The following is a 21,735-nucleotide window of genomic DNA, read 5'->3' as shown; positions in this document are numbered from 1 at the left end:
AATATTTAAACATTGTTGCTCCATTTTATTGTGTAGAGATAACTACATTTATAGTGTCTTGCCTCGTAAACTACCACAGCTTGCGTCAGCTCCACATTTGTCTGTTAGGTAGAGATCAAACTGTTTATGTACATTACTCGCTCACTTACCAGGAAGAAGGAACGCGCATCGGAAGGATTCACATAAAGCATTGTTTGTGTTGTCAAGCATTTATGATGCAAAATGCAAATGACTCTAAACTTGAATTAAGACAGATAAGGGTCTGCAAAGCATACTTAAGCTGTTATATTGTTTTTCTTATGTCAAAATATCAGTTTGTTGATGTTTCCGTCTCATTCTATGAATGGATGATACACCTCTACCTCAGTATTGAGCTGCTTTTCCAAATAAAATGTAACAAATGCAACCGGCATTCCCAGCCAATGTGCTTCAGAATAGTCAACAGTCCAGTTCATTCACCTTGATCCGAACATTTGTGAGGTTAACTAAGGTCTGAGCGTCATGGTGATTAGTCATGGAACCAAAGACTGATCTAACATGTACTGCATGTAAGAGCCAAACATGAAGGAGAGGGTAAGTATGTTCACATTATTCTGTAACATATCATTTAGGAATGTTTAAATGTGACATCATTGTTGTAAATTGGCTAATTTGGACGGCATCAGTGTTGTTACGGTTATGGGATGGCATCACTTTGCCAGTTTGGTGACATCAATGTTGTATCTCCGCCGCTGTAGAGTCTGATACTTTTATAAGTGAATTTGGAATTGGAAGCGTACAGTTTTTGACCACACATTAGAAAGTACAGCTTAATCTACACTTAACTTTGTGTTTTTTAGTTAAACAATATCAAGGAAAGTTATCTCATCGTTTCATGCTGTTTGCTAGGCTTAACCAGAAGTGACACATCTATGTTGAAAAAGGGGCAACAATGTGCTATTACAATATATAAAATATTACATAGATAACCAATTTTGTCCTCTAATGATTAAGTGGTGGTCCAATCTTTTGTATAACAAATTTAAACTAATGTAATCGCTGCTCCTTGGCCTGGTTTGTCCACGGTGGACAACAACTTCATAGATTGAATTAATGCAACTGATGGGCAAGGACACACACACACACACACATAAAAGTTAAGGTAAATTATTTCCTCAAAAACTATTATAGTAATTGCTCATTTTGATACGTTAGGTTCAGAACTTATCCATCAATGCTTGTGGTACAACTAATCTACAACTTTGAAGTCCTTGTCATATTAAAACAAATTAGATTTTATTGCATTTTGTGCAGACATATAAAATAATAAAACAAAACAATGGTCATATAACACAATAATATCATAGTATAATATAGTATCACAATAGTATCATAATAATTTCAGATCGTACAAGTTTAGACTACACACTATTGATACGTTTTCTCATCAGTAATGTATTTACAGATATACAGTATTCTGTATATGCAGCTAGTGATAACACACACAGAGAGAGAGAGAGATTGTAAATCTTTAAATAGGCCAGTGAACTGCAATAAAACCTTCTTCCCATACTGAGTGATTCTTTGCTGAATTCAAAGTATCAGAATGATCAGAAGTACAGTTATTCTGCAAGAACGAGATATCCTGTACGTGCGTGTTTACAATGAGGTGAGCTTTGATACTACAGTGAAACAACACAACTGCATGCAAACAGAAGAAATCAGGACAGAATCAGTGAAAGGATTTTTTACAAATGATTCCAAACTATAAAGTAAAATACTGTATTAAGTAATGTAATCATTATATAAACAGTTTTCACAATATAGTCCTAAAACTATACTATGCCTAACAGGATGATTGGAGAACCTCACTGTAGTTTATCTTTCATTTCATAATACTTTATTCCATAGTGAGCAACACAAACCCATTTCCCAGCAAATCTCTACAGTTTCTATGCAGTATTTGCTCTCTAATTGTTAAAGTAACACATCAGAGTGTGACATGTGACTTTATGCATTATTGTCATGTGATTCCTTCCCATTTATGATGTGAGTGTAGCTCATTATACAAAGATGCATCAGTTTAGGAGCATTTGTCCCTAAATGTTGCATTGCAGAAATTTTACAAAACTTAAATTAAAATCATTTTTTTCCCTGAAACACAATATCGTTATTAATAAGTATTCTCCAAAACAAGGTTATGATATCACGACTTATATATACAATGCATGCATTAATCTGCCTCATATGGATCAGTAAACCACTGACTTCCTAAAAGGTAACATCTTTAGTATCTTTACAAAAATAAAAATATTTCATATATTTAATCACTGTTATAGTTGACTTTTTATTGTTCACCATAGGAACAAGCAGTTCAGTTTTCACGTGACTTATTAAGGTCCTTTCATGTACTTAATCTTAAACATTTCGGGGAATTTACTCACAGCATCCTAAGATCCCAGCCTGCCCTGATCAGCTACAGGATTGTTACTACCTACAACTGCAGGAGACGGAGTAATACCCAACAAGTGATGCATGTTCAGTATTTACAGTGGTCACAGCTGATTTCAAAGGCTGATGTCATGGCAGCATTGCATAATTCTATTGTGTCAGTATGATCCCCATTTAGAGATAATGAGAGCAACATTCAGGTTTGGGATCACTGCTGTCTAAATCTCTACGAAATCCTTTCCCTTTGATTATAGTGTCTGTTAAGCTCAGTATGAGAGCATGAGGCTGACAGGCTGATAAATCCCTGCCAGCAATGATAACGTTGTTTTGTCTTCACAGCCTGCAGACCACACACACATCCACCTCATCTCACAGATGCCGTAAATGTCCCCTAAGTGCACTGCAATCAGTGCAAAGAAATACACTTCAAGTATTAAAGTGTATCTCCAAACTCACTTTTGTTTGCAGTTTCATACATACTGGACATAAAAAAACCTTTCTTCATCCATTTTCACTCCAGTGTGAATTCATAGCATGACCAGAACTTTCGCTGCTTTTGTTTCCAATAACACTTTAAAAGACATAAAACAGACCACAGCAAGGAACATAAGAATGAATGTATTAATATCACAACAAAGAAGCAATAAATAATAATAAAAAAATGAACAAATGTCAAAGAAAATTACAATTACTAAATCCACTACATGTGTGTAAAGTCAAATGACAGACGGGCAATTAGAATTATCACAAAGGGCAAAATGTTGTTGAGCTTGAGTGACCTTTTGTGGATTTTCTGTGACCTTCAGTCAAATTAACGACCCATCTGTTGTTATTCGCTGGGAACTGAAACGTGACTGATAGTGAAATGATAACAGAAAGGATTTGTCCCACAGTGTCTGAACTCAGATAAGAGTAGATGTAGCCTGAAAAACAGAGTGGAGGATTCAGTGACGTGGCTTCCTGGAACATGCCGCAGTCTGGCTACATGTCATGAGTTGGACACCGTTGACACCTTACAAAGGTCCTCAGGAGTAGATAGTGATCACTTCACGGCCTCCTCCACGCACCAGAAGGACCCGATTGAGACCTTCAGTGAGCACTTCGAGGAACTCCATGTCTGAGCGAGAGGCAAAGTGAAGGAGTGGAACGCATCAGGACGACGTGTTATGAGGATGTGATTAGAGGATTGCAAGATGCAAAACATGATACAGTTCAGCTCCTCCACCTTCCTTGTGTTACACACTCACTATACTATATTCCATTTGAGTGTGGACAGAGACTAAATGGATTATAAATAAGTGGAAATAGATCCTGTTGATCAATATGACTCATAGCTTAGTCTGTTTGCACACTGCTGACTGATTGTAAAGATTGTTTGAGTATATTGATTAACAATCTCTAAGTCTGACACTGCGAGTACGCAAACAGTGATTTTAATTGATGTTTATCTGATTATAGTGTTTACATGATATCAGTTTATAACCTTGATTAGTGTAGAATCAAAGTGTATATAAACAAACTGAATGTAAACTTAACCCCTTTTGCTTATTGTACTTGTGGTCAAACCAAATGAGTTCATCAACTGCAGCCTTAGGGGATAATCAAACCCATGATGAGACGTATGGAATATGTACAATGCAGGATACAGTTTTCATCGCCCATGCGGTCCTTGGGAGGTCCGGGCATGTTGAGCAGGACGAGCTTAGCCTCCTTGGACTTTCTGGTGATGACCTCATTGAGTCGTAGAGCCGTATGCATGCGCCTCACGTCAGACTGGTTCCTGATGAGACGCGACAAACACGGATTCCAGTTGGAGTTTGGTTTACTAAAACAAAAGTCTTTGGGCAGTTCACACAGCACGACTCATACTCACAAGTTCTCCCATTCCCTGCAGCATGGTTGGAGGTAAAATGATTGGGATTTGTTTAGGTTTGAAGTAAGTTGTATATGTATGGAAGTGGTATACACATTGACAGGGAGAACATGGGTGTCAAACTAGTTCCTGTGAGGGTTGAGAGGCTGCAGGGTTTTCAGCTCCATCAGTGAATTCAGCTCCTCTGACTGAGTGGAGATCATTGACATTGATGACACGTTTTGTTGATTTTGGCAGAACACCTGCATCCTCTCTGCCCTCCGTAGCACACGGTTTGACACGTGATGTATTGACATGCAGACTCTGGAACACGGGTCAGTGTACATAAATATTTACCAAACAGAGAAAAAAGTAAGGTAACTCACGGTTTCATGTTGAAGAGGTCTTTGCCCACCCCCGGCTGTGCTACTGCTAGTGTCTGGCTCTTTTCTCTCTTATTGTCTGTCCAGATTGTAGCGCCACCTTCTGGCGAAGTGGGGGATGCTGGCGAGGAAGCTGATTTTTTATGGCGGATTAGTTGTACCTGTTTTGTGTTGGAGACAGCCACAGACTGAGAGAGGGACATGACAGAGAGTAAACATCGAGCAAGAGGTCAGTGCAAAATCACTGTGCCGCCTTCAGAAAAAGTACATGACAACCTGCCTCACATGTTTACACAAATACAGCTGGAAGATGCTTTCCAAGCCAGAGCACAAAGAGACAAGGGTACAGGAGGGTGAATTAACAATCTGTCAGTGAGATTGTGGAAGGCAGAAGAGTCAAGACAATGCACAGAAAATGAATAAGTAAAGCATCTGTGGCATTACCTCCTCCTCTGGTTTCTCTGCCACACTGTCTCCCTCCTCAGTGCTCCGCTGGTGGCGAAGGGAGGATGTTTTTTTACGCCGGATGGACCCACGGGACGAGTCTGTAATGCTCTGGATCTGTCACCACAAAAAGCATGGAAAATAATTACAGTTCATTTTTAAATTTCCTCTGGGATTCATTTCCTTTCATCCTTTCTTTTTTTCCACAGATCGGCGGAGACATGTCTAGTCACCAACATCAATAACTTGTTATGAATTAATTTCCTTCCACAGCAGTGGGATTTGGAGCAGACTGGTCTGTCAAAACACATGTCCCGCTCCCCCATGGTCTAGGCTGACTAACATGCCAGGTTGCTTCACCTCCAGCACAGAAACAACAGATATTATTATGAATTTTCTGGCTTACCTCTCTCTCCATCTCATTCTTGGTCAGATGCATCTGTTTGAGGATCTGTGATCGTTGCTCCATTAGCAATGTCTTCTCATATGTGTAGGCTGAAATGTCACCGTCATGCTTTAAAGGGAAAGTATTTCATGTGTCATATAGATGTCAAGCACCAAAACCTGTCTCATAGTGAAGATGTAAGTTTGGCTTTGGATGAATGTAGATTAAGGTAGAACCTTTTAGTGAACTTTACATAAAAGGTCACAGTCTTCACAGAGTTTTCATGTGAATTCAGAGAATGTGTCAGACATGTCTCTCACCATCTCCACCACTTCCACCTCGGCCTCAATGCGTAAGTGATAGAGGAACGTCATGACGTCTTTCTTCATCTGGATGCTATTATCATCCATCTGGGCCACAGTGAAAATGCGCATCTTGCACTTTCTCCACACCTGTCAGCACAAGCAAGGAAATAAACAGGATCAGATAAGTAGATGGGTGAAGTCTGCAAGTCTACTAAAGAAACCACTTTCATTGAATCCAGTTAATTTAGTTGTCTGCAATTTGTGACGTACATTTTCAATCCTCTTCAAAGTAAAGAATATTTCCCTTTCTGCTTTCCCACCTTATGCTGGCGCAGCAGGAAGGGCAGAAGCATCAGCATGCCTCCATCATGGACGATCCACCACACATCTATGTGGCCTTCAGTAAAGCGCTCTCCATTCGATGGGTAGTTGGAAATGTTTTTTGGGACCAACAAAGCCAGACTTGCCACAGTGGTCTCTCGCACCACCTCTGCAGGGAAACAGATTGGGTATTTAAGTTTAGTTAAGTGACTTACACAAACTAGTGCAATTCTTGTCCCTGTAAACTGTCAGAAAAGAGACAGTCTCATATGAAAACTATGACTAGGAACATCACAAAAATAAATTGAGTGTGCTGTGTAATCTTAGGGTCAAAATGTTAAAGGTAGAATGGTCGTCTCCTCATTTTGTCAGCAATTAATTCAAACATGAAAAAGGAAAATGTTTCATGAACTAACACCCAGTCTTGTCGTCATAAACCTACCAATGAAGTTCCTGAAGTGCTGGTGGTCCTTGGCCTGCTTCCAGTCGCGGGGCCAGCTCACCAACACAGTGTTGTGCTTCAGGCCTCCCAGCCCTCCGACCTGGATCAGGTGGGAGGTGCCATCTCTCAGATAAGAGGATATGACCACCTGAGAGAAACCTTTGACCTTCTCCGTCTCCATCGATTTGCGCAAAGACTGCAGAGACACAGAAAGAGGGCAGCTGTAACCTGAGGGTCCTGATTCTGCATATGTGAACAATACAGAGCCATGGACAGGAGACGGACCTGATCTGCCCTCTGAGCGTCGGCGTAGTTGTCGAGGAAGGTTCCCACTACTGAAGTGCCGACGATGGTCAGACCTTTTCCTGCTTTCAGCTGATTGGCCAGCGACAACAGACGCGGCTGCATTACGTTCTGTTCATCATCCACATCTGCCAGAACCAGGATTTGAGGCCTGAAACCGCATGGACAGAGACTCGTTTCCCATTGTTTTTAAGCCACCAATGGGACTTTGTGACGCACCTGAAACATTAAAATTAAGACATGATCCAAGCTCACTGACCTCCAGTTCTTGGTGTGTGGCGGCCCTTCCTCCAACCGCATGAGAGCGTATCGAGCAGCGCTGAGAGAGATACCGCGTATCCCGTCACCCCATTCTTTCTCAGCTCTGTCACACAGAACAGCAACAGGTTTGTATAAGAAAACGCTTCATCTCTGCATTTGTGATGCTTTTAGGTTGAATCTGTGAGTGACATCCACATACAACTTTGCAGTAACTTCCGTTGTGAGTTTTGAATGTGAATGTCTCCCAAACAAAACTGACACAACTGACTGATTACCTACCCACAAAACTCAATGTATTTGTAGATGCAGGTAGCAATGCCCATAGCTACTATGGCATAATACCAGGAGCAGATGAACATAAGCGACAGGCACAGGCTCATACCCAGGAAAGACAGAGCCCTGTGGGGGACAGATGGCACACGTTTGGTCACAGGTGGGAAATTGGGAGTTTCAAGCTTAATATGCTGCGGCTGAGCTACTATCAGGGAAGAGGATATACTGTTGATCAACTATTGGCATTTGACACCCGTGTGGAGGTACAGTAGCTCTGTAGAGCATTTTGTGGTCGCACATTTGAGGTGGCTTTATCAGGTTTAGATGTGAATATCTGCTTTTTTGTTTTCATTTTAAGTGTCAGTCCTTACTTGCAAAATTGAGATGTACTGAATCATCTTCACTGTGAATGTTCCACATTTGTTACTGGGTCACTCCGCAGAAAAATTAGCTGCTTTGCTCAAGACATATGCAGACATTGTAAAAGTAGTATTTGGGGTTAAGTGGTTTATTTATTTTAGCCAGTTAGGAACGCATATATCATATTATGCTAGGTCAAAGTTTTATATACATTCATCAACACTAACCAGTGGTAGAACTTGAAGCGCGGCCTCCAGTTGGGAGTCCTCAGCAAAGTCTGCAGGGCACAGGCGAGATTCACAAACATGTAGCACATCAAGAAGAACCTGGAGAGAACAAAGACAGATGGAGACGGGAGGGAGACAGACAGAGAGAGAGAGAGAGACAGGCAGCAGGAGTGAGATTGTGGGAAGGATCACAATTATCAGGACAACAACAGTGAAACCATATGATCGGAGGGCTTACATGGAGAGGATGGGCGCGACGGCATCCAGGGAGGCGATGATGATGCCAATTTCACAGATGCTGGCTGTGAGGAGGAGGGCCCACGTGGGCTCCCCGTTGGCCTTGCCGTGTCCAAACACCTGAAGCAACATAGAAGCCGGTACATTGACTGCGACTGACTGCTTTCCAAAAGAAAATCTCCAGTTCTCCAGCACATGTGTGAATATTAAGATCGGATTGTTTTTTGAGGTACTCTTAAGTGTGGCTTTTACTGTTAATGTTTATGTGCATGTCTCTCACTCTAAGAAATGGAATGATGCCGTCCCGAGCGATGGCCTGCAGGAGGCGTGGAGCCCCGGTCAAACTCTGCAGCCCCGCCCCACAGGTGGAGAAGAAGGAGCCAAACACGATGACCCATGGAGACGGCCACGCCAGCGTACCAATCACAAGGTTACCATCAACCCCTTCACCAAACCTGAGGGGGAAAGAATGAACTGAATGATTTGAAGTTTAATGTTGTATTTCTTGATATCGTACAATGTTTAATGCAGTAAGTTTGAACGTGAACTCACTTGTCCCTAAGAACTACTCCCTCTATACACGCTCCAAACAGCACCACACTGGACATGTCTGGATCAAAATGTTAAGGAACGAGCCGAACACCACACACACACACACACACACACACACACACACACACAAACACACACACTTTATTCCAGCCTTGGTTCATTGGAGGATACACACAATGGACGTGGTGGTGATGGCCGCGATTGTGCCGATGGGGATGGACTTCTGAGCGTCGCGCAGGTCTCCAGAGCGGTTAGATCCAGCCATGATACCTGTGAGGGAAATAAGGAGCAGCGTCCTTACTTACTTAGGAATAATACAACCAAATGTTGATTAAGAGATACTTGTTGCTACCTGTGACTGAGGGGAAGTAAATCCCCACCAGCAGGGTGAAGAAGCTGGTGATGTCAGCCAGGACGTAGCGGTTAGAGCGAGTTGTTGGAATGTCTGGATCCACGTCTGACACAAGTCCTCGCTTCTCCAGGATCACTCCCTTTTCCAGGTAGGTACCAAACAGGTTCTCTGAGAGACGGACAAACAGAGACAGAGGACAGATGCAGAGAAATTGATCTTTCTAGGCATCAAACTAACACTGTGATTGTGTTTAGGCATGCCGTACCTGCCAGGATGCCACTTGTGACCCCCGGGATGCCCTGTATCTCTGTGACGTTGTTGTCGATGAAATAGTCGTCACAAGTGGCATTGAGGTGTTCAGAATCACAGAAGCTCCTCCACAGTTTGGTGGTGATGGTCTCGTTGTCTATTTCAATGACCTTTGCGCAGACATCATAACCTTTGGAGACGAGGGTTCGATTTCCTAGGATGCACACTCTGTAACGGACGTCAGCAAAAGCATTCCTGAACATTTTAGAAATACCTGGCCGCGGTGTCTTTCGTTCTGTTTCAGTCGAATTGGGAAAAAAATCGAAACAAAATAAAAACAAAGGTCTCTTACGGGAAGACAGGGGGGTCGATGGCGGTCTTGATGACTCCTGCGTAGACAGCAAAGATGGAGAGAATGACACAGGCCAGGAAGACCAGTGCCAGCTTATTGACATATTTGACACCCACAAACACCACCAGTGCCATGAGGCTCAGCACGATGGTGCCGTACACCCGCATGTTGTTGAGGAGAGCTGCCTCTGCCTCCGGTCCCTCCAGGCCCTCGAGCTTAAAGATGGCCGCCTGAGGAACAATGTAAATCTATGGAAACAAGACAGACGATGGAAGTGAAATGGAGACAAACGAGAAGGAGAGCATCAGTAGCTGAAGAAATTGAATGTTGGAAATCCAGACACTTCACAAAGAGGTTTTTACCTGATTCGCATTAGTGTCAAATTAATCATCCAAACATCCAATTAATTATGTTGATTCCATCTTAAAAGTGACAGTAATGTGTGAGTTCCTTACCAGCAGAATTTCAATACAGCCAAGAATGTACATGGCACCAGCGAAAGTGGTGCCCAAGTAGAAGCAGATTCCAACTGCTCCGCCGAACTCAGGCCCAAGAGAGCGAGAGATCATGTAATATGATCCTCCAGCTGCAGGCCACAAACAGAATAATGCAAAGATTCAGTGTCTCACACACACGCACACGCACACGCACACGCACACACACACACACTCACACACACACACACCCCTCACCTGGTACGACCCCATTTGTTGCGATGGCGCTCATGGAGATGGCGGTGAGCATCGTCTGAAAGAGCGACAACAGGAGGAGGATTACAGCAGACTGTGAATAAAATGATTTCATAAATGTATTATTGTATAATTTAATGTATTTATGTGTAATGTGTATGTGAGTTGTGTAGATTTGAGCTGCATCAACTTCAGCATTTTTGCACAAACACACATGATTGTTTGTACTAACTGTTGCATTTTCTCATAAGGCTGAAGATTAAAAAAGTCATTTAGAGGCTTTTTGTTTCCCTGCTCATCTTGTTTAATGTGTGGCAATGAACCACAGCAGGTGGTAAAGATGAAGATGAAGATGGTTTCACTCACAGTGGAGCAACACATGAAGACAATGATGAAGGATCCTAAGACCCCTCCGATGCCAACCATCCAGGTCATCCGAAGAAAGAGGATCACCCCAAAAATATTCTGAATACACGGCAGGTACACTCCCATCAGAGTGCCCAGCTGTGGAGCCTGGGGGACACCAAGCAAACAACCACACGTCTTTAAATTGTTTCACCGCATTTATAAAGCACAACCATCTAAAGACTCTACCTTGACAGGCTTTTTGGTTGGACGCGCTCCTTCCTCATTATTTTCTGCCTCTTCGTGCTCTTTGCTGCCCGTTGGCAGGTTGGAGTAGTTGGCCAGACTGCTGAGCAGAGAGGAGACCATTGGACTTGTATCCATCTCCTCCTGCAGATATAGTGAGGATCCAAAAACATGACAAACATTTACAACCAGGCAGGTTTGTGTTCTTTGGCATCAGATACCAACTCGGACTGAGGTTTGACAGGATTCTATCAAATCTAAAGTATTGAACATGAATCCGTTTGAATCTCTAATCAAACCTATACGGTTGTGAAGCAAGAGGTCTTTCATTCATCCATTCAATGTATAACATAACATATACATTTAATACATGATTTGTTCTTTCAGCAGCTTAGTTCCTAAGCACTTTTCAGCAGGTCAGTCCCCACCTCAAACAGAGCCATGTTCTTGCCATCGTACTGCTGGTTCTTCTCCACATCGCTGGCTGCACTGCTGTTGATGAAGGGGCTGCTCTCTCTGGGGATCCCATCACCTGAAACACAGCAACACTTAGGTTTCCTACAAAATAATAATTGTTTTTGTAAGTTAGCGCAGTGACGTTGTCTGTCATTAATACTGAATTTGCCAATAGCTGTATCAATCTCGTTTGTTTTGGCTTTTTGCCGTCATCAGAGAGCATCTTACATTGCTGTATAGCTCTGCTCTGCTTTGCTACACTGGTTTAGTTTCAGGCTTGTGTTAATGAAAATCAATATCTGAAGGTAAACTGCACAGGCTGCTCACAATACCGCCAACTTAATCCAAAGGTTGATGCTATAGAGTTGAATTAATTTACTTTTTTATTCTTTTCTTTTTGTTTCTGCACTTTCCTCCATGATGTCAACATCACTGTAGGTTTCGTTGCACCCATTGTTAAAAACCTGTGTGATCTTGGGTGCAATCAGTCAGAGATCTTGGATAAACTAGGATCAATCATTACGACACGCAAGATTACGAGAACCCTGCAGACGTGCTCACTACTGTCTGCCTAATAGGTGGTGTGTGAGGTCATACAGCTTCTATATTCCTCTGGCACTTTGGACTTAAGGTAGAACAGATGCACTCTTGTGGTGTGACATGAAGTTCCAGGAGAATCTGGGTTTCTGATTGCACAACACAGCACGGTTGATGTCTTAAAGAGTTCAAAGAGCCCTGCAATCTGAAAAGTGGTCTACCAACCTACCAACCTAGATAGAAGGTTTATTTATTCAGATTTAAAGTTGGAGGGTAACTTGGCCTGTATGTAGAGAAACAAAGTATGCACGTCATGTTAGAAAGGATTAAGACACTGAAGTAAATGCTCATCTAACAGGAGAGGATGAGTGTCAGAGCTGGGAACAGGAACAGAAACTGTGACTGAGGAAATTAACTTCAGCGTGTTTATGAGCTGAGGTTTGACTGTGGACAAACAGCACATAGTAAAATGTTTGGACTTTGACATTAATGGGTGAATTAGAGCACAAAGTACCACCTCATCTGACCCATATTCATCCTGTGTTATTGCAAAGTTTCAAAGGGTTGGTTTGTTCTTTTATCTGTGTTCATACAATATGCGCACACACACACACACACACACACACACACACACACACACACACACACACACACACACACACACACCAAACTTAGTAACTAAACTTCTAAACTTCTGCAGTATTTGTTGGCATAGCTCATAAATTTTAAAATGTTTACTGTGACAATTTATTTGAATGAGTGAATAAAAACAAAAAGTGTCCAGTGCTCTGCTGCACGGTTGTGACTAACTGCGGGTGGTGCAGATTTGTACCCTTGATGTGACACGGCTATTACAAAATGGACAGTTTATACTGGCTTTTAAAAGCTTAATAGAACACGGGCTCAGAGGGATTATCCAGCAGCTGCTGGAGGCCACGGACAAAAGCAGAAATTAACTTCTCCATGTGAGAGGACAGCACCAGAAACTCAAGTTAAACACACAAACAAGCTACAAGCATATCAACCATTTTCGCATTGGCAGATAATGAGGAATACTAAGTAAATTATTTTATTCAAACTTGTCTCGTGTGGATCTCACTCTTCCTGCAAACCCAGCGTTTTGCCACAGAAATGAAAGCTGAGCTGTTCGTTGCTGTGAAGTTAAAGTAGGTTGAACTTCCATCTAAAGCTGTGAAATGCAGCATGAAACACTCATTCCATCCACATAATCACCTTGCAGATTTTTTTTTTTGCTGACACTCAAAGTGTCATGATAAGATAAGGAGGAAGATGGGGCAGAAAGTCAGCAGGTATGTGTCCTCAGGGAAACATATATTACCTCCTCTTTCTTGACAGGAAGATACTGATTACAGCTGCTGACACACTTACAAGAATGAATAGGGTGACCTGGTGCTGATATGCTTCAGTGTGGAGTCACTCACAGGCCCGACTGATGACTTTAGGTACACTGTTGCAGTCGTCTCAACTTTGGTCCTTTATTTTTTAATTCCATTATTTACTTCTTGCATGGTAAGAGACAAATGTGATCCAGGTTATTATCTTCCTACCAAGTAGTCTAATGATCCAAATGTAGCACTGGGCACAGAATCTTGTTCCTCCTTGTGACCTGATGAGTCTATTAGGTCCATTTTTCAATTTACACTCTGCTCTAACACGTGTGAGCATGTTTGCCTGAGGGGAAATCATCATGGAGCTAGTGGTGAAAATTGAGAAGCAGCTGCCTATTCCATGTATAACTGCAGGGAGGGGGTGAGAATTCACACAGTGTGACCAACAGCCATCACCTTATAGATGCAAACCAACGTGTTGAACAAAGATATACAGGAATAGCATGTGCAAGGAACAGCAGCTGACCTAACTGCAAATAAATATCTATATATTTTGTACACATGGGAATTTGTGCCAGATTTCCTAGACCTGCCTGTAAAACCAGAATGTGATCCATTACGGGAGGAAGATGATGAGGAAGAATAAGACCATGTTGTACTTCATATAATCGAGTCCAAGAAAACTATGTGGAAGAGATGTTGTGGCTCAGTGAGAGGATTAGAGGAAAACTCTGTCTGTTTGATTCTCCCGTCTTTCTATTCCCACTTCTCTCTCTCCTGTTCGCTTGGCCTGATTCTGGATAACAAAGCATCAGATTTTGCCATGTTGATCAGGTTCTTAGAAGTGAATCCATCGGAGCCGCGTTAAGTCTGTGATTGAAAACGTCAGTGAAAGATCATAATCCACTGACATCAAAATATCCTTATTCTGCCTCTCTGCTTCATCAAGGTCCACTCATGTACCAGATCTATGTGAATATGTCTTTGCTTCTATGCTCAAACGACTTTTATCCCACTTAGATCATACATATTAAATTCTTAGTGAGGTAGTTGAAATACAGGCTGGAGCACAGAATGTCCTGAGTAGTTAATGCCCCTCTAACACAAAATGCAGAACAGGCTACTGATGAATAAATCCACTTTGTGCTGATGTTACATCATCTGGGTGAATGAGAGTGGTTGTCAAACATACAGGGAATAAGACTAAAATCAAAGTTTCTGGGAATAAAATGAACTACACATGTGCATTAATGTTATTGTATTGATTCATCTACACAAGCTGTAATGAGTTGGTCATTGTGACCTTGTCTCTTTACGTGGATTAAAGTTGGTGTCTGACATACTCAGTGGCAGGCAAACGGAGGGTCAGAGGTCAGAGGTACAGTCAGAGGATTACAGACTGTACTCTTGCTCGCTGGCACGGTTTACACGCAGGGGGAAAACAGTAACGTCATATGTGAAACAGTATCTTTGTTGGATAATTCATTGGTGTCCTCTGCTCTGAACCTCAAACGCAGCTGGCAGTCACATTTTTATCAAAGCTGTAAATCAACTGAGAACACATCAGTGAAATTACCAGGAAGCAGTAATATTAAAATCCTTTATAGGGCATTAAGAGGGCAGCTTTCCATAATACCAAGCTCCTCTGCAATGAGATGATGCTGAGGTCGTCCATGCAACCAGGCTGCTCATTTACATGACCTCACCTGGGCCGCAGACTTAAAACTACTGCAAATAAAACTCATTTGATTCTCTCATCTATTTATCTTTAAGTATTGTGTGAGTTTAAAACAGTTTTGATTTCAAAAGATTTCTGATAATTAAGGGGACTAGAAATTTGCTATAGCATAACAAGTAGAGGTTGGATTTCCGTCGAACAAGGTACATGCAAAAAGTAGTATTTCTTCCCTAAAGTCATACATGATAATGTGGAAGTCATCGGTACGCAAATGTCCCATTAAAATGTGATCTGTACCCAGATACATTAACCAGATAAGGGAAAACAATTGTTGATGCAAGTTGGAAATGCAATCCGATGTTCGAGGCGACATAAGGATCCACAATCCTTCCAGATGTGTGATAATCTACTGAGCGTGTTATAATCTACAGCAAGGCTTTTGGAATTAAGGTGTTTTTGAGGGATTATTACTTCTGGCATCACTTAGGGCTAGTTGAAGGCATTCCTGATTCATAGAGACCAGTATTGCAATCATAACAACTATCTATAATCATAATATTGCCATTCCAGCTAGGACGTTCTACTCTCAGTTCAGTCATAGTACATTTGGGGAAGGAGATGAGTTCTCTACCTAGCCTGCTCTCTCTGTGATATTAACACACAGGCAATTAGACAAATTGTTCCAGATTCAAACACAGCTGGATGAGCTGACGACATCTGGCGCGCAGATTAGCTCATTACATTGGCCGGTGTTCATCTCTGTCTAACCAGAGGTTGGCAGATGCGTACATTCGCTTAATATTTGATTTACTTTGGAATGTGGGGAAAAACAGTCACATGTGTTCAGGAGCAAAACCTGCTCCAGGAACGAACCCTGAAGGCCACATCCCTCTTTTCACCTTCCGATCACTCCAAATGACCTTATTGATTAGAGTTGATCAATTTTAATTCCTGGTGGACAGGGTGAAGCCTCCAGGACACTCATAAATCTACCCTTGCCAAAATCCTGCCTGCTGTGTTAAAACAGGCAGAAATCTAACAGAGAGGCATCTGTGTGGTTTCTTCCTCATTCCTCATTAGCATATTATATCATAAACATCCTCCTCCTGCAGGCCTTCACTTGGACCTTGACTGCCCCCTCATTTTCCTTCCCAGTGGACATCCTTTTACATTTGGATTAAAATGCAAAAGATCACACACATACAAACACACACTGAAATAGATTAGCTGATAAAAACAACTGAAAACAAATACATCAACTCAGATGAACGCAAAAAGATCATTGCATGCATGTTTGGATCCACTCAGACGACACACACATACACAGATGGAATACATTTGCAAAATTGCACTAAAATAGGATTCAAGGGCCCAAATTTCATCTATGCTGTGAGCTTTGACGAACCAGTAATGAATCAGCCAAGAAGAAGGAACAAAGCAGATTGAGGCTGATAAGAGCAACCATGGGAGGTCCTGCTGAGTCTGAGAGTCAAGTGAAGGTGTAGCAGTGGAATCTCAGGGTGCAATGGGAACACATCTGTGTGAAATGTCTGTTCATTCAACATGTGGCATCACTAATCCTGTTAGAGAAACTTCTGTTAGTAACACTCCTCTGCCCATTACTCTCTTTCCCTCAGTACAAGCAAGCACAAAAAAAAAAGGAGCAGAAGCATCTTTTCTGGAGTCCTCTGGTGGATCACAGGATTTAAAATCAATTATTTTCTGGTCAAATCTATTGCGACATATTGATTAGACAATTCTGCCCTCATTTGCATCACAACAAATGAGGACGAGTGTATTTGTATCACTCAAATGACACCGTTGAATAACATAATGAAATACTATCAGTACACACACACACACACTCACCCACGATGACCCTTGAACAAAAAACTAATGCAAACTGCCGTGTACAAACAGGTCTCACTCTCCGGGATGTCCCTCGCTCACCTTGACTGTTGTGTCCCCCCTCTGCCTCCACGCGGTCCGTCACGTTGTTTGACATCCTCTGTCCTCCTCAAGCTGTGCGGGGCAGGGCAAGTGTGGACGCCGTCGTCCCTCAGTGGGCTGAGGATTGACTACACCTCTGTGTTGCTTGGCCTTTTCCCACTTGCTGAGAAAGAAGCAGAAGCAGTCTGTTTTAGCAGTGTTTTCTCCTCTCTTTCACCTGTCTGCCCTCTAGCATGGTGTCTCTCTCTCTCTTTCTTTCTTCACTACTGCAGGTTAGAGTTGATGAAGCGCTCGTGCTCCCTGTGCACCTCTGGGTCCCCACTCAGTTTAAGCCAAATGACTACATTCATCATGTATTCAGAAGGTATTATCTCTCTCTTCCTCCCCCTCCCTCCCTCTCTCTCTCTCTCTCTCTCCCTCCTCGCTCTTCATCATCCATCTCATCAGGAAAAAGGGATGGATGGAGAGGGATTGAGACGCGGAGGGGATGCACGTCAGATGACAAAGTATTGCCCTGTGAGATTAATCTATTCCTTTGATGTTCTTTTCAGATGGAAGATACTATTCCATTTCATTACTGTGTATTCATCCCTCTTTTATTATTTCCCTCCTGCCTCTCTTCTTTTCTATTTCCTGCATGGCCACGGTCCTTTATCTTTGGAAGGGCTGCAGGCTGTAGTTGTGTAACTCTGTGAACCTCAGCTGCATGCCGCTCACATGCTGTAGTTGCTGCTCACAGTGAGCAATGCCTATTCTTTTTGTTCATTTTGCATCAGAATCATGTGGGTACGCACATTTATCAGTTTTCTCATAAAATATTGTTATACAAAGAACAAAATTGGACTTATATCAATAAATTCCATTCATTGGAACCTATTGCCTGCTTTACAAATCCAGCATGGGTGGAGCTTGACGTAATCCATCTTTGCAGAAAAGGACACACCCACATCATTTAAAATGTAAGAAAATGCCTTTTTGATTGTGTTTCAGGTAAAATCTCTTTTTTTCCCTCACTTGATGCTTGATGCTTGATGTGACGCATGGACTGTGTGTTACATACACATGAAACATGCGTGTGGCCTGACCCTCTGATTCTCTGGCTGTTAGTGACGGCGGCCTGCTGACTGGGCGTTGATTGGCAGAGAGACTGCAAGCCCGAGAGCCATCCTCATCTGGGCCAAGCGGCTTTAGTTCTTAACCCGCGTGTCCCTCTCTGTGTGCAGCTTGTCTGTCTGCCTGCAGCACATGTGGCTCTACAGACCACTGTTCACATGCTCCTTCACACCCATGTACGCATTGAAAAACATGTTACACTCACAGCTGTATGGATACGGATAAACATGCATGCATGCATGCACACAGACACAAGCCTACTACTGCACAGTGAAATTTGTGAGGCTTTAATCCTACAGATTAAGGCCATGGAGCGCTGGGCTGAAATCCACTTTTTCTTTTTCCTGATCGAGTATAAAGCGTGTAAATACTCAGGCCCTCTGGTAGATGAGCACTGAGCTGACATCTAACTTTACCGCCAACTGGTGACCCAAGCATCAAAAATCAGGACAGTTTTAAAAGACGGACTGATCAGTATAATCAGATCAAATTAGAGGGTTTCTAATATAAAGCATATCAGCTCTCATCATCGTCATCTATTCTACAATCCCCAACAGTCCACAGAGGGCTTTAAAGGACTTTGCACTATAGGGTTAAAGATTTAAGGCTGCTATGGAACTGTGAGCGCAGGCAGGAGGGAGGGAAAGGAGATGGACTGCTTCCCAGGCTGAGCGCCGGGACCAAAGGCACACATGAGCTCTGGCCCACCAAACCATCTGTCTGTCATCAGCAGCATTTCTATAAACATCGATATACAGAAATACAGCTAGAACGCCAAACAATCCTCCTGCCCCCCACCTGCAAGACCACCCTCTCTCCCTTATAAGGTGACCTGCCAGTGCTGCTGTAATGATGTACGTTTAAGTGAGAAAGAAATGCTGCTTCCTTCTCCTATAAATGTGTTATTAACATGTGTTTAATGGTGAAAGCACATAAAGTAAATTGATGGCTAATAATATTCACTTTGGAATGAGGACTGGGCAAGAGTCATTCATTCACTCATCATACCATGAGTCAGCCACATCAATCCTCCAAAATCATTTAATCTAGATCCATAGATCAATATTCATCATAAATAAAGTGTAGCTGATTCATCTCCTGACTTCCTTCTGCAGTTAAAAGAAATGATTTATGATAATTACTTCTGTCTGGAGTAGTGACACAACTGCAAATACAACAACCTCATGACCACCTGGGTCTTAAAAAGTATTGAAAATATGGAGAAGTTGATATTCTATAAAAAAAAAACTGAAGTCTTAACTCAGACCTGGTTATTGGTCAGAAACCTACACATCTGAAACAATCAGCTAGATTGTTCCATAATTAAAGTACAAAACAAACTAACATCAAATTTACAATTTGCTCAGCAGTGAATCTATAGGAAGCAAAAACAAAATGTCAACATTTCGTGTCTACATACTTCTGAAGAATCAATCAAACCAGAAGTGATTTTGAAACGAAGGAGATTCAGTCAATGCAGTTGTCACAAAGCAGGTTGCTGTACTGGGGAGTAACCAGCAGATGGCGAGAGAGCCCATTATGTTCCTCCACTTTACTAAGCTGTGACCTGATAATACTCACCTTTTTTTAGTGTACTTACCTTTATCATTTTCTCAGCCTTGGCTCAGCTTCACAGCTTTAAGTTTCACACGAGTTCAGGTTTGTGTCAATGTTTTTCCTCATTGTGTTTGAAGTTAGAGCTCTCTTTCAAGCTTGTGGGAATTCTCCTGTGAGTGTGTGAGTGTTTTGGATAAAAGTTGAGCTTTCAACACTTTGCTCAAAATAATATTTTGATTCTCAGTATCACTTCCAAGCCATGATGCCTCAGTCAGCAGAGATACTTATAGCAGACGTCCTGTGCGTGACTCCCATCTGCATTGTGGGAAATGGGATCCACCAGTGAATCACTGAACTAGTTCTACCACTGCAAAAACTTTGAAGCCCCGTCTAAAAAACCTGGAAACGATGCAACAAAGACATTGTGTTCTCACCAAAACGAATCACACCCACAGCCAGAATATTGTTTTCAATTTTCAAGAATTGTGCTTTCTTCTTTGTTTTCATGACTGAGTTGTTATTGATTGATTGATTGATTGATTGATTGATTGATGTGGATAATAATATGTGCTCATAGATGACAAAGTTATCCTTCAAATCACCTTTCTCTCTCACCATTCTCGTCGTTGGGGCTAAAGTTGGACTGCAAGTGTTGCATGGTTCCACAATCTGCAAAAGCCCGTTGACCACTTTGAAAATGTCAAATGTCTGGCAACAAGAAGCCCTCACTTTAAAGATTTGGGAACTATTGTGAAATGGACACACAGCTCTCCTCCTTATCTGAACAAGTGGTCACCAATAATGATGTCGTTTACAGGCAGCCACATGCAATGTGAGGAATTTAGATGTGTCAATCGCTTCTGACTGACTTACACTTTTATGTAAAACTCATCTCATCACACAGTTGTCACAATTTCATGCAGTTTACTGGCACTGTCAGTAAGAAGAGATATGCTCTGTGTGTGTGTGTGTGTATGTGTGTGTGGCCACAGTTCAGATCACAGCGTGCAGCCTGGGAAGAGGCCAGTGAGCTTGTGAGTTATTAGTTAACTCCAATGCAAGCAGAGACTTGAAGTATTCTGCAAGTTAGTCACAATAGAGATCACAGACTTCTGGTTGCTTTGGCAACAGAGCACCACATCTGATATAGCAACTGGCACATGGCTAATTATAGGTAACAGATTTGCCTTGATGCTGAGTTGGTCACACCTAACTGACACAACAATGAGTTAAAATGGCTGACTCACTGTCCTGCCAATAAGACGAGGGAGAGACGAGTAAAGAGCTCCTGTAAATGCATCACGGGAAAGTGTCAGTGTGACCTCGTGCTGGTCCACGTTGTTCTCGAGCTGACCGTTAAGACAGGTAGAGTCATTTTAAAGTTGCAAGCCGTGACAGAGGTTTGTTTTTATGGGTTACGGCAGGCCTACAAAGGGCCTTCCTCATCATCCTCACACATAACAGGCTGACTCGGGCACCTCATCTACCTTAGCAATCTGGTTCAAATCAACAACAAGCTCAAGCCCCTGCCACGCTCAAGGAAAGCAAAATTAGCAGTGCTGTATCAATATTGAAACTGATATTGACACCATGATAAGTCTGAGTTAATACAGCAGTGAACATGTGCCTGTAAGTAGGCTTCGCTCAAAGTTTCAAATACAAATACAAAACATATACCACCATATAATCTTCCTCATTCAGAAAGTAGTAAAAGCCACAGGACATTACGTATCACACAGAGGCCTGCATGTAAAAATCACACATCAGTGTTCGAAACATGTGTACAGCCAGAGGCAATGACGTTATAAAGCTCTTTAGGCAGCATGTAAACGTATATTTGCTCTAATAAATTCTACACTCAGGAATGTTCACCATAAAATTATTTGAAGTAACAAGATACCCTTGTAGATTCCAAACGTTAACACTCTTTTGTACCTCTCTGCGTGAATAAAGGATTGGCTCCACCCGTGCGGCCGACCCCTGGGGCTGGCAGGAAGTACAAGGAGCATATGTAGAGTTTTGCAGCTCAGCTTGTTGTGTTTTTGTGGTCTCCAGATCTGCTGTCAGCCTGTCTGCACAAAACCTGG

General features: G+C 42.2%; 1 protein-coding gene across 1 annotated transcript; it reads right to left on the bottom strand.

The window, feature by feature from the left end:
• Positions 1 to 1,709: 1,709 nt before the first annotated feature.
• slc12a5b (solute carrier family 12 member 5b) lies at positions 1,710 to 17,033 on the bottom strand. The gene is made up of 26 exons (XM_076167241.1): positions 16,979 to 17,033; positions 11,437 to 11,540; positions 11,012 to 11,152; positions 10,784 to 10,930; positions 10,421 to 10,475; positions 10,184 to 10,314; positions 9,729 to 9,976; positions 9,393 to 9,604; positions 9,128 to 9,295; positions 8,947 to 9,045; positions 8,776 to 8,833; positions 8,504 to 8,678; positions 8,225 to 8,343; positions 7,987 to 8,085; positions 7,406 to 7,525; positions 7,125 to 7,229; positions 6,848 to 7,016; positions 6,563 to 6,758; positions 6,120 to 6,289; positions 5,815 to 5,946; positions 5,516 to 5,623; positions 5,110 to 5,226; positions 4,669 to 4,853; positions 4,304 to 4,318; positions 4,077 to 4,210; positions 1,710 to 3,547 (listed from the first exon to the last, which is right to left on the bottom strand). The coding sequence occupies exons 1-26, from the start codon at positions 17,031 to 17,033 to the stop codon at positions 3,456 to 3,458; spliced, it is 3,354 nt and encodes a 1,117-aa protein (XP_076023356.1). The 3' UTR covers positions 1,710 to 3,455.
• Positions 17,034 to 21,735: the final 4,702 nt, after the last annotated feature.

The sequence above is a fragment of the Genypterus blacodes genome, unplaced genomic scaffold (genome assembly GCF_046128005.1).
Source record: "Genypterus blacodes isolate CSIRO-AG114 ecotype Tasmania unplaced genomic scaffold, CSIRO-AGI_Gbla_v1 ptg000156l_1, whole genome shotgun sequence".
Lineage (NCBI taxonomy): Eukaryota > Metazoa > Chordata > Actinopteri > Ophidiiformes > Ophidiidae > Genypterus > Genypterus blacodes.
The sequence above is the reverse complement of the archived record's forward strand: the minus strand, read 5'-3'. Positions and strand labels throughout refer to the sequence as shown.